The following is an 11,562-nucleotide window of genomic DNA, read 5'->3' on the forward strand; positions in this document are numbered from 1 at the left end:
CAATTACTTCCAATCGGCGAGAGATTCGGCGGGGTTGGTCATGCTTTAGCCGAAGCCCGGTCTAATAACGGCATCAATTTAGCAGTAAAAGGCAGTTTTCATCAAGAATATTGTGCGATGGCCGGTTCCGAAGGGGACTTGAGTGATCCACAGCCAACTTAAACGATACGCGGTTCAACGTGCGAGCATTTTCTGCAAAAGCAAAAGGTTCTTCTTCTTCCACGGCGACAAGTCTACATTGAGTCTGCATACTTACATGTTCTTGCGGAGGTCATCATCGTCGTATTCTTTTCTCCGTCGCCGCCGCATCAACGGGAAATCTAACATGTAAGCTTGGCGCTTATCTGGATACGGTCATGTTAACATACAACTTTTTTTTTCTAGCATACTGCTGTAATGACACGAGGCTACCCCACTCCGCATTCGTCTTTCTCTGGCGTATTCAAGGCCGAGCCACATTACTATCTGACACTCGGGGAACGCCTCGCGGTTACTGTTCCGTGCCTGTAAGGGACGCCAAAATGCCATAGCTCCATTTTGCGTCTAGCTCACGGAAAACTTCTTTAATTTCTTTATTTCCGTCACCTTCCTGACAATCAACAGATCCAGAGCCTGATCATTTAAATTCCCACTCGCTTGCATCTCTTCCTGATTTTTAAAGTTGCTGCGAAACACATTCATGATCGAACTATCCCCCCCCCCTTGCCAACCCCATCCTCACACATCATGTCTCTGACCTTTGCCGTGGTCAAAGACGCAATACCTTTCTGGTGGACCTGTGCTGCTCTCATCCTCGCCTTCTTCATCTTTCGTCTGTTCACTGTCCCAGCTCACCTCCGTCATCTCCCTTGCGTTCCCGTACTTCCTCTCCTTATCAGTTATCTTTCCGGTGAAGTCGAAGATGTACGTATCAAGCGTCACATCCTTCCCTTTGCAAACCAACGTGGCGAAGGCATCGTCCTTGTTTGGGCGCTTGGCAGATGGATGATTCACATCCTGGACCAGAAGGTCAGTTTAACGTACCTCTAGTCATACTTCACCTAATTTTCCCGTAGCTCGCCGTACAAATGAGTGAAAACCTTACTCTCTACCCGAAAGAGACACCTCCCGATGGTCTTCTTTTGTGGCGATTCATTGGGGGCTCCAACGTCCTGATGACAAATGGTGATATCTGGAAGAAACATTCGAGGCTTATTCGCGATGCTTTCAGCTTATCGATCCCAGTTGACCAGTTCACATCTCTTGCCAAGAACCTTTTCACGGTTATCAACCCACCCTCATCGTCGACCGATACTCATACCGTGTGCTGGTCCGAACTCGCTCAGCACTACGCCCTTGATGCTGTAGGATCATCAGTACTTGGTCACGACTTCGATGCCATCCGATCCGAGTCCGTCTTTGTCAAGGAATATAACGGGGTTATGCACGACATCGCCAACCCACTGTATCTTATCGCACCATTCCTTGAGCGAATCTTCCCTCGCAAGAAGGTTATAGATCGCATGGATAGCCTTGTAAATAGATTCAAGAAACTGCTATTGGACAAGCGCACAGACCCTGGTGATGATATGATGACCTTCATGTTGAAGGACCCTGAAATGTCGGATACAGAGCTTCGCGACAATATTGTCGTCCTCTTCATTGCAGGTCACGTGAGTACTCTGTTCCTCGTTTTCCACGCTCTTTAAATTAACTCTTGTGATATCAGGATACTTCGGCTGGAGGTCTTTCTACTCTTATCTACTTTTTGGCTGTCCATCCTGAAATCCAGGAGGCTGCTCGCGCTGAAGTCCTTCGCATCCTCGGCCCAACCGCCGACCCTACACTCGCTTCTCTTTCTGCTCAATCTTTACCCTACCTTAACGCTTGCGTGCGTGAGTCTCTACGTATCAACACACCCATTTCCTATATCGTTCCTCGCACCACCGTCACTGGGGTTTCCCTTGGCAAATACTACATCCCGCCGAAAGCTTCTCTCATCTATAACATCTACGCCGTCCACCACAACGACGGCACATGGGGTGATCCCAACGTTTTCCGACCCGCTCGTTTCCTCGAGGCAGAGGACAAATCAACAATCACTACAGTACTCAAGGATTCTTGGGTACCGTTCGCTACCGGTCCTCGTCAATGTCCCGCTCGTAATTTTGCCATCTACGAACAACGCGCGCTAGTTGTTATGTTGTTGAGGGAATATACGTGGACGTTGCCGGAGGATTCGATACACAAGGATGGATTGAAGAATGCTTTTTCGCCTTTTGCGTTGACATTACCCTACGATCTCAATATCACTTTCACCAAGCGGAAGGATTGATGTACCATGATGCTATGTGGATGTTCGGTGGGGCCCCCTTCTCAGACAATCGAGTCACCTGATATATTAACAATGAATGTGATGAATTTGTGACAACTTGTTGAATGATACATTTGGTATAATCAAATGCACTGATATGATTAACTAACTTGTAATGATACTTGTCGGAATGTATCTTTACACGTTGTTGCTGGTGCAACAACTAACCTTTTTCTTTTTTCTTTTTTCTATTATGTACTAGTAACTTTGGATATGTAAATAGTATTATTGTATGTGAACAATCGAATCTTTTCACGATTTTCAACGTATCATAGATGAATAAGTTATTGTCGCAAAACTTGTGGCCGAAGCACAGGGGTCCGCAACAGAGCTACATGCATGATGCATGGAAGCGAAGTATGATTCCTATAAAATCACTCGCCTTGTCCCTGTAACGACAGTCGTCTGGTATATACTAGTGTCCGTAATTTTGTGGATAAACCACCTCCCAACTGTTAACCGCGCTCAGACTCAAAAAGTGAGGGGATGAGCCGCTTAAACAGCAGTATTGTTCAGCTGGGCTTCCTTATCACGCTTCTTCTGTTCCTTTCTCTCTCTCTTCAGCCTCTCTGCCTCGGTTTCGTCAATAGCACGCCAGTCCCCGAACATGCCAGTGTTGAATATTTCCTTGAGATTCAATCCCAGAACTAACGCAAGAGCCACCCATTCGTTCAGCATGTGGAAGACGTAGAACTCTGCTTTCTCGGCAGGAGTGTTGAGAGACCCCTGGGACGTAGATGTTAATGAGGTCGTAGTGTTGTACATGACTGCAAGGCGGTATATGGCAGATGAACACTAATATATAGATCAACATTTGGTAGGTAGTCGAGGAATGACGGACTTGCCATGAGAGCACACAATAAAAGGAGTAGCGAGGCAGGTCCTGACCTCACTCTTGGGATCGTTGTCATAGCCCATACAATTATCGCGACAGTGAAAAGGGTGGCAATTAAGCCGACTGCACTGCTTGCATATCTTAAAATGTGTTTACTTTAAGACATTGTACTATCCATAGAGAAAATAGCCTCACCTTAGTCGCATAACCATTTGCGAAACACTTGCATTGTTTAATACTCCGTTATAATGCGCATTCCCAACAATTCCAATGATGGTCGAAATTAAAAATGCCAGCCTTGTCACATCTATGAGACGACGATAAAGATTTCGCTTCTTTGGTTGGTCTCCCTGAAACACACCATTCAGAACATGAAAAGCCGTACTCGGCAAAAGGTTTGCACACCGACGAAGTAGCTGCCATGGCCTCAGAAGAGGAACTTGGGTTATCTGGATGATCCATTGGTAGTGTGGTGTTGACGAGAAGACATCGGAGAAGATTTGTGATGTCTTGCGCGACCCCGATGAATCCTAGACCGAGGGTGGATTGCATATAAGCTGTGAGACCCATCGACACCCTCCTTGAAGAACTATGGGCCTGCACAGCTCTGAGAGAGAATAGGACGATCCTTGTTCGTAGAAATAAACGGATGAGCCACTGCAAGGCATGTCATACATTCAAAATTACGCACCTCTCTATGGAAAACGTGATTGATCCCACAAGCAAGAAAGTGCGAGACTTCTTGTTCGCGACTCGGTACGCCATCACGGGAACAAGTAAGCCATATAGCACAGCAAATAGGACAGACGGTGCAAAATCGGAAGGAAAGGGCACACCACCGACAGGTGAAGGGAATGCGATATTAGAAGACATCGTCACTTCAAGTTATCGTGTACGTTCACTTCAAATAAAGGATGTACTCGCAGGATTATCGAGAAAAAGAGGAAAGAAGATACCAAAATCCTAAGAGGGAGGGGACTCATTTAAGTGCGAAAACAGTTGCTGCGCTGAGGCTGCGCGTTCTGGAAAAGCGGAAGTTATAGAGTGCACATTGTTGCTAAAACGTTTACATTTTTGGACATGGACTCGGATGTGACGTAGGAATTATGTAGCTGTGCTAGCAAGTGCAAGGGCGCTTGGCTTGGCATCCATCCTCAGTAACAACACCCAGGTTTCCTGTGCATATATTAGCGAGTAATATAACGTCCTATGCGGATAAAACAGACCTTCGAGGTCGTAAAAAAATGTACTCGTGTCAGTGATAAGTATTTAAACGTCCAGAAATGAGACCCCTCACTTATAGCTAAACCAAAAGAGCAAAGAATGAAGAGGAAAAATGGTTCACTGCAAGAGAAGTCCCGGCGGTCCGCAACTTTCGCCACAAAGCAGCGCTGAAGGCAAGTCGGTGAATCATCTCGGTGCACTGCAAAATGACTTGACAGCTTCTGATCCCTTACAATTAGCCTCGAATGTGAGAGCGGTGCATCGAATCACATTGTCACACTTACTATCATCGGACAATATCTGATTTAGGTATCCCTTCTGATATTTGGCCTCCAGAACGTCAACGACGGGGCGTCAACTCATGTTTCATGTAGAGTAGATGCTATAGAATTTATGTATCTTATTTTCAAGTGAAGAACGTACCTGTAGCCCTCGTCCTAGACCTGACACCAACGACCTTATCTTTTAAATGGGTCATTTTTCCCAGATCTGATCCGATCCTGTGATTCAAACTGTTAGGTTTTTGGACAGCGGGAAGGTAGCCCAGACATCTACAATGCCAGATACTTATGTAGCCTGTTGATTGCGCCGCTCGTTCGCAGTAATGAATCCAAGATAGCAGTGACTCGATGCCCAGAAAAGGCAGTCACACTCAGAGCCTTGTTTTACGCCCCGAATCCATCTCCGCTTCGGTGAAACCCACACATTACTATTCAGTCTATGGACTTTGGTCCCTCGTACCCCCGAGATGTTCTACTATCGTTGGACAGATGTTGCAGTCCGGACTCTATATGCTCTTGGGCCTCTACAAGCTCAACAATCATTGTACAAGCCCCTAAAAATCTGTCATAGGTAGAATAGAACACAACAAACCTATCTGTAAAAGAATTTTGTTCCCGGACCTGTAGGTTCCAGGTTTCCAGAGCACAAATGTCTGCTGTGTTTTCTAAGGGCCTTTGAGTTATTACTCATTTATGTTTATGCTTCCTTTCCTTTATTGCACTTTTGGATTATTCTGCCTATTTTCACATGGTTACCTTGGTTTTACTCACTCTTGCATCCATAGTACATTGTCAAAACTGCACAAACTGCTAGCCGATGGCCTGGAGTGTGATCTAGGTGCAGCCAGGCCCAGGTGGCAGGTCTGCCTGAAGGGCAATGGTTATGAATATCTTACCTGTAGTGATAAAAACAGACCTGACACTATGGCCTTGACCTCCAGAAGTGTGAAATTTGAGGCAAAGAGGGCTAAATTGGGGCAGGTTGTGTGCTGGGAAAGTCACAAAATATTCTAAAAAATGTCATGCCAGGTGCTTACTAAGTTGATCAAAGCCTTGAGGCATCTGCAGATGGAAGAACAAGGAGAAATTGTGACTACATGACCCAAACAGGCAGCCACACATCAAGATAATTATTAAAGCCCAGTTGCTCCACTTTGGTTGGAAACTTGCACCCACACTGCACTGAACTTGTTGTTTTTCTCAATGATCTGGCGGAATATTGCTGACAAGCTTTGCTTGCTTCTGTTAAATAAGCAGGTTCATATATAAGCCAAACTATTTGGCGAGTAATAATAGTGTTTTTATCACAATCAGAACAAAGTTCCCATAGATATGAACAAGCCAAAATAGCTGCTATAGCTACCATAGCAGTTATGATATCTATTATAGAAATTTTTTGACTATTATAATAATGCCATAGCTGTTATAGAAGCCATAGAAACCTGCATGGCTATATAGCAAAATGATTTTTTTTGATGCAGAGAGAACTAGATAATATCTTAGAAGCATCAACTAATGGGGACTTGGAAGAACCAGGCCAGGAGGACCTTGAAATAGACCTGGCCATAATGGAGAACCTGAGAGACACCCTTTTGGCCGCTTTTTTTACCAGCTATTTATGTAAATAATCCAGAATTTGAAGAACACAGTATAATCATTCATTCATATATTGTAAGCATACATAAATAGCATCCCCACTGTAATAGTGCCTTTGAGAAATAGATGGGTTTTGGACCAACAAATGATGGTGATGACTGGATAAGGTGAATGTGTACTGACTAGGCATATCAGCATCATCATAATTCATGTCAGCAGATGGAGATAGAGTCTGTAAAAGGCTCTGTATATCAGTGAGACCCCAAGATGATGGCACAGCCCCAGATGTGTCTGTAATCTGCAAGGGAGAAAACTCAGAGGGAGAGGAAAGATGGACAGGGGATCCTAGCAGATCACATAACATGTTAGCCTTGGTTTTCAAATACGCCTGGGTGTGCTATCTCCTCTATATTCAGGCCTGCAACCTAGTGATCTCAATCTGTTCTTCTTTCTTTGTTTTGTCTAATTTAGATTGCATTTTAAGACTCTTATACCATATAATGTTGTTTCCACAAACTAGTTTCAGCCGCTTGACTTCCAATGCTGCAGCCTATCAGAACCATGACCTTAGGAGTGATTGGAGTTTAGAGTGTGGAGATGGGATGGGGAGCAGAACAGAGTACAAGGTTGGGAGTTGACTTAGCTCGTGTGCTAGGCCCTTCTGCAGACCTTGGTCCCTAACTCAACAGAGTAAATGAGTGAGTGAGAGTGGAGGATAAAAGGTGGAGGGGAGTAAAGGTTCTTTGGAGAAGGACTGAAAGACTTAGAAGGAGAATTTAATAAAGGTGGGAGGAACTAGTTGATATTCAAACTGTAGGAACAGAGTATAGGAGCTACAGCCTATATACTATCGGAGGGATTGGAGTTTTTAAGGAGTAAGGAGTAATGTAGGTATGGAGTTCCATGTGGACAATTATCTAGCAAGGGGAAATTATATGTGAGGGGAGTGTACCATAAGAATGTGTGGAGAAAATGTATGGTGGATTCAAAGTCCAGTGTAGGAGATTTGGAATGGATATCTGGAGTACCATGTGGTGGTGAGGTACAAGGCTATGCCAAGCAGCAGAGCATGAGGAGCATAATTCTGAGAGTACCAAAGATTTGGGAGTTCAGATTTGAGAATCTCTGACTTTTTGGAGGTCTGGAGCCCATAACATGTGGCATAGATATGATACAGCATATTGTTACTGGCTGGTAAACTGCTGCTGCTGTTGACCAGTGTATTGTTGCTGGCCAGCAAACTGCTGCTGAGGGAGGACCAGATATTGCTGCTGCTATTGACTTTCAAGCAGCTGCTGAGGCGTAGGGTGATGCATGCCATGTTGTGATGTCTGAACTAAACTACCATCCTCATATTCTATGAGGCTTCACTCACCATTGTCCATGGGGTCTTGATCAGCCTTTGCACTGAACAGCAGCAACATAGTACTACTTTTGAGATTTTGACCAGGCAGGGACCCAGGTTGTGTATACTTTGGTGATGACTTCCATGTTGCATGCAGACAATCCCACCATCTAAACTGCCCACTGACTTTCTGTAAATGTAGACATTTATACACTTCCATTCTGAAATCCCAACTAATTTAAAGCTCACTGTTATGCACAGAGTGCTTAACAAAGTCTTGTATTGGTTCATGAAGTTATCTGAGGCTTATCCAAAGATAGGTTCAAGAATGCAGTTCTGAATAGAGATCTTTGTGAAGGGAAACCACTTATTTTTCCCAGTAGGAAGTCTGGTCCTTAGAGTCTAGCTTTGTAAGCGTAAACTGCATAGAATTGTATTGAGGAAATACTACTATGCGTACATGGCTATATATATAGGTAAGGGAGTCGGTAATAGGAGTTACATCCTATCTAGGGTAGGTTTGTCCGTTAAAGGACTAGTATTATACAAGATAACATGAATACGCAGATATCAGAAGTATTGTGAAGAAATATGAGTCATTGGTCCGATGATATAACTGATGAGTAAATGAAGATGACTAGTCCGTGAAAGAAGCGAAAGTGAAGTAGAAATTGTAACACTCACCAATAGGGTTCCTAAGACCCAACAAAGCCAACTTTTCAGCAGACAATCCAGCACTTGCACCTGACAAGGTGTGCATACACACAACTGGCCAATTTTCTTCCCTAGCTATAGATAAAGGATCAGAAAAAAGTATTTGATATTGCACAGCTTGAGCCAATCTATTATATGGTCTGTGCATTTATTTGATCAAGTAATGCAAGATGGAGCCAGGGGATTGCCTTGGGATGCAAGTCTCACAAGAATCTGCACTGATCCTGCCTTGCAACTTGTAAGAGTCTTAGTGATGCTGTGGCCTTCACCAGACAGCTGTTGGCTCTGATTGTTGTTGTCAGAGATATTGTTGACACTGTGTGACAATATGAGAAACCTTGTGGTTCGAAGCAGGGCTGCTAGGTGGGTCATCAGATAGAGGGCATCCCTATTGATGAAGGGATTGAATTGGCGCTCCAACATACTAGCTTTTTCACTAATATCTGCCTCCACAAATTCAGGTTTGCCATGAATATTTTTTGGATTTCTATCCACAAAAATACCCTATAGTTTGAGGTAAGGTCATTCAGGTGGCAATGAAGTGGCCTGTACAGCAAATATATGAAAATAGTCTGTACCTAAGTGTAGCTACACAAGGATGCTCTGAACAATGCTACTACTATCATTGGACAGATGTTGCACTCATTTTTGTGAGGAGTCAAATTGCTCACCAGTGAGTGGAGCTAGAGTCTTTGGAAGACCACCAGTAGTTGCTATTTTGAGTTCTCTAGGTCCCTGTAAAGAAATAAAGATGTAAATCAGACACCTTATTGCAGCAGAACAAAACCAAAACAGCAATGTAGGTTTTGGACCAGTTTTGCAACTATTCATCACACTTGATCATGCATAGCACCTTTGACAAAAGCAAGCAAAGCTTGTAAGCCAAACCATCAAAAAAAATGACAAGTTCAGATGTGGGTGTTATTGCGAGTTTTTAATGTTGAGTGCAAGGAAGTGAAGCCAGAAAAAAAGTATTTAGCTACTTATCAAACATGCTATTATGATTGTATGTAAAGTTTGTAGGCATAAGATATGATGAGTTTTGATAGTAACTCCAAGCTAGATAAATGAAAGGGAGAGGATGGCAACATTGCATGAGGATTAGTGAGGAATGAAGGACTAGGGAGATGTGATATTTGGATGGGAGGCCTAAGGGATGATGCATGGATATGGCTGTGATGATACCAACTTGGCCCCACTTGAGAGGGGTTGACATGCAAGGATGAGTTATCAGATAGTAGTAAGGAGGTGGAGGGGGGCGGAGGGGGGGTAACACCTTGGGGCCCATTGGAGGCCAGTACTTGTCTTCATATATAAGCCCTGAATTAGCATAAAAAGCAACTGTTAGTTGTCAGGCAACAAATACGAAGCTATATAACAAAGCCCAATGTCTGGTCAAGTCCTTCCTTGAAGGCGGTGAATCAGAGTATGAGAATGAAGAGTATCGGTAAGAGCGCAAATCCAAACTAATATTGAACTGGAGAACAATACATCGAGTATGTACTTCTCTATATAGTGAACGACGATGGTCAGACCGAGAAAGGGAAGTACTAAGAAAGTGGTCTGACCAGCTAGTTAACCAATAAGGAAAAAGGAGGAAAGTGGTCCGATCTATCGTCTTTACTAATCGTATGAGAAAACGTATTGGTAAGGGATGTACGATTGGCTGTATCAGTAAGCCCATGAGAAGGCGCTGACTTACAACCTTCTTTGCTTATCAATATTCCTCCGAAGTATTCCCAGACATAGCACTGGATCGTGACTATGTCATCTGGATATCTTCTCGAGGGTCGACAACAAGTCTACCTCGTTGTAGATACGATAGAACGTGAGTGTGAAGAGAGAATAAGAAGAAAAATGATAAAAGTAATAAGACACCTGCTGTAATCTCTAGTCCAAGGGCAAGAGGAGTGACGGGGATCGAGTCTGCTAACCACGACATGATGGGAATGCGATAAGAAAAATCGATTCCTCACATTAGTCTCCAGGTTAGGATTTTCTTGGAAGTGTGTTTTGATGTGACCCAAGACCTCCTGCATCTTGCCATCAGTGCTCAGATTAAGCACAGTGGCAATGAGCTGGAGGTCTGGCTTTGTCTTGTCACTGAGCACTCCATTAAAAACCTCAGTCCCATCCAGCAAGCTCATTTGCACCTGGTGCTCAGCCACTTTTGCATTTTTCTTTGCCTTTGCTTCTGCTGCCTTCCATTCCTTTTCCTTGCAAGCTTCCTCCTCAGCAATATACCTGGCATGTAACTCTGCACTTGTCAAGAGCTCACCATGCACCCATAACCCCTTCCTTTATTTTCCCCAGCCCTTCACAAAATTTAATTAACCCTTCACATGGTCAAACTTGTGCATCACAAAGACACTATGCCCCTGCATAGTGTCCTGTTCCCATTATGCCTTATCACGCTCTACTTGAAGCTTGTGGATTGTTGCAACAAGGTTTTTCTTCAACTTCTCCATGAGCAGGAATGTGGGATGCAGCTTGACTAGCATGGCCCCTGGGGTGCTTGTATGTAAACTGGACTGGGAGGAGGGGAAAGAGGAACTGATTCTGCAAGAGGATGTTTGCAACTGAGTATGCATGATTGAATGCTCCTCCACAGGCAGAGCACCTCAGCAGCTTGCATGGAGCCAGGTCCTTACACCTGTGGAGGAGTTGCTGGTGCTGGTGCTGGTGCCACCCCCACTGGTGATGTTGTTGCCCCGCTTGCTGCAGCACTACTTATGGTGTCCCTGCTGCCCATGTTAATGGTCCTCACCCTCATGATCATTGACACTGGAGTCTGACCCACCGTTGGAAGCCCCTGCTCCCTCAGAACTTACATCCGAGTCTGGGCTTGACAGCCAACTATGCCCTACTATTGTACCCGGAAACTTTCCCTGATGGCTGGAGGGATGGAGCATGCTCCCATAGAAAATGACCATTCTGGTGAATGAAGAGTATTCTTTGGGGAAATAACAAGAATAGATCAAGGATGTGTGACCATAATAGTATGCCAGGAAAGAATAGGAAGAATTGCAGATCTCAAATCAGGGGATGGGACACTCTACGAGCTGAGTTTCGTCCAAGCTTAATGTGTACAAAGAGATATAGGCAGATACACCAGATAACAAGACAATATGGGAATATAGGGATAGTGGTGATGATGAATGTGACATCGTGCTTGGGACTCTGGCTCTCTTGACATCGTGAGCGACGTACTGTC

The 11,562-nt window shown here is 44.3% G+C and overlaps 2 protein-coding genes across 2 annotated transcripts; one reads left to right on the plus strand and one right to left on the minus strand.

The window, feature by feature from the left end:
- Nucleotides 1–434: 434 nt before the first annotated feature.
- Nucleotides 435–3,448, plus strand: SERLADRAFT_466461 (uncharacterized protein; the record flags this gene model as incomplete). The annotated part of the gene is made up of 5 exons (XM_007317866.1): nt 435–1,008; nt 1,056–1,652; nt 1,709–3,148; nt 3,199–3,332; nt 3,400–3,448. 3 exons carry the CDS (start codon nt 727–729, stop codon nt 2,312–2,314), a joined length of 1,485 nt encoding a protein of 494 aa, XP_007317928.1.
- Nucleotides 3,449–3,591: 143 nt separating this feature from the next.
- SERLADRAFT_388314 (uncharacterized protein) lies at nt 3,592–4,062 on the minus strand (the record flags this gene model as incomplete). The annotated part of the gene is made up of 2 exons (XM_007317867.1): nt 3,592–3,816; nt 3,880–4,062. Coding segments are annotated over 2 exons (222 nt in total), but the record flags the coding sequence as incomplete, so codon positions are not given.
- Between the last annotated feature and the right edge of the window lie 7,500 nt (nt 4,063–11,562).

This window comes from Serpula lacrymans, assembly GCF_000218685.1.
Source record: "Serpula lacrymans var. lacrymans S7.9 unplaced genomic scaffold SERLAscaffold_6, whole genome shotgun sequence".
NCBI classification, from domain to species: domain Eukaryota; kingdom Fungi; phylum Basidiomycota; class Agaricomycetes; order Boletales; family Serpulaceae; genus Serpula; species Serpula lacrymans.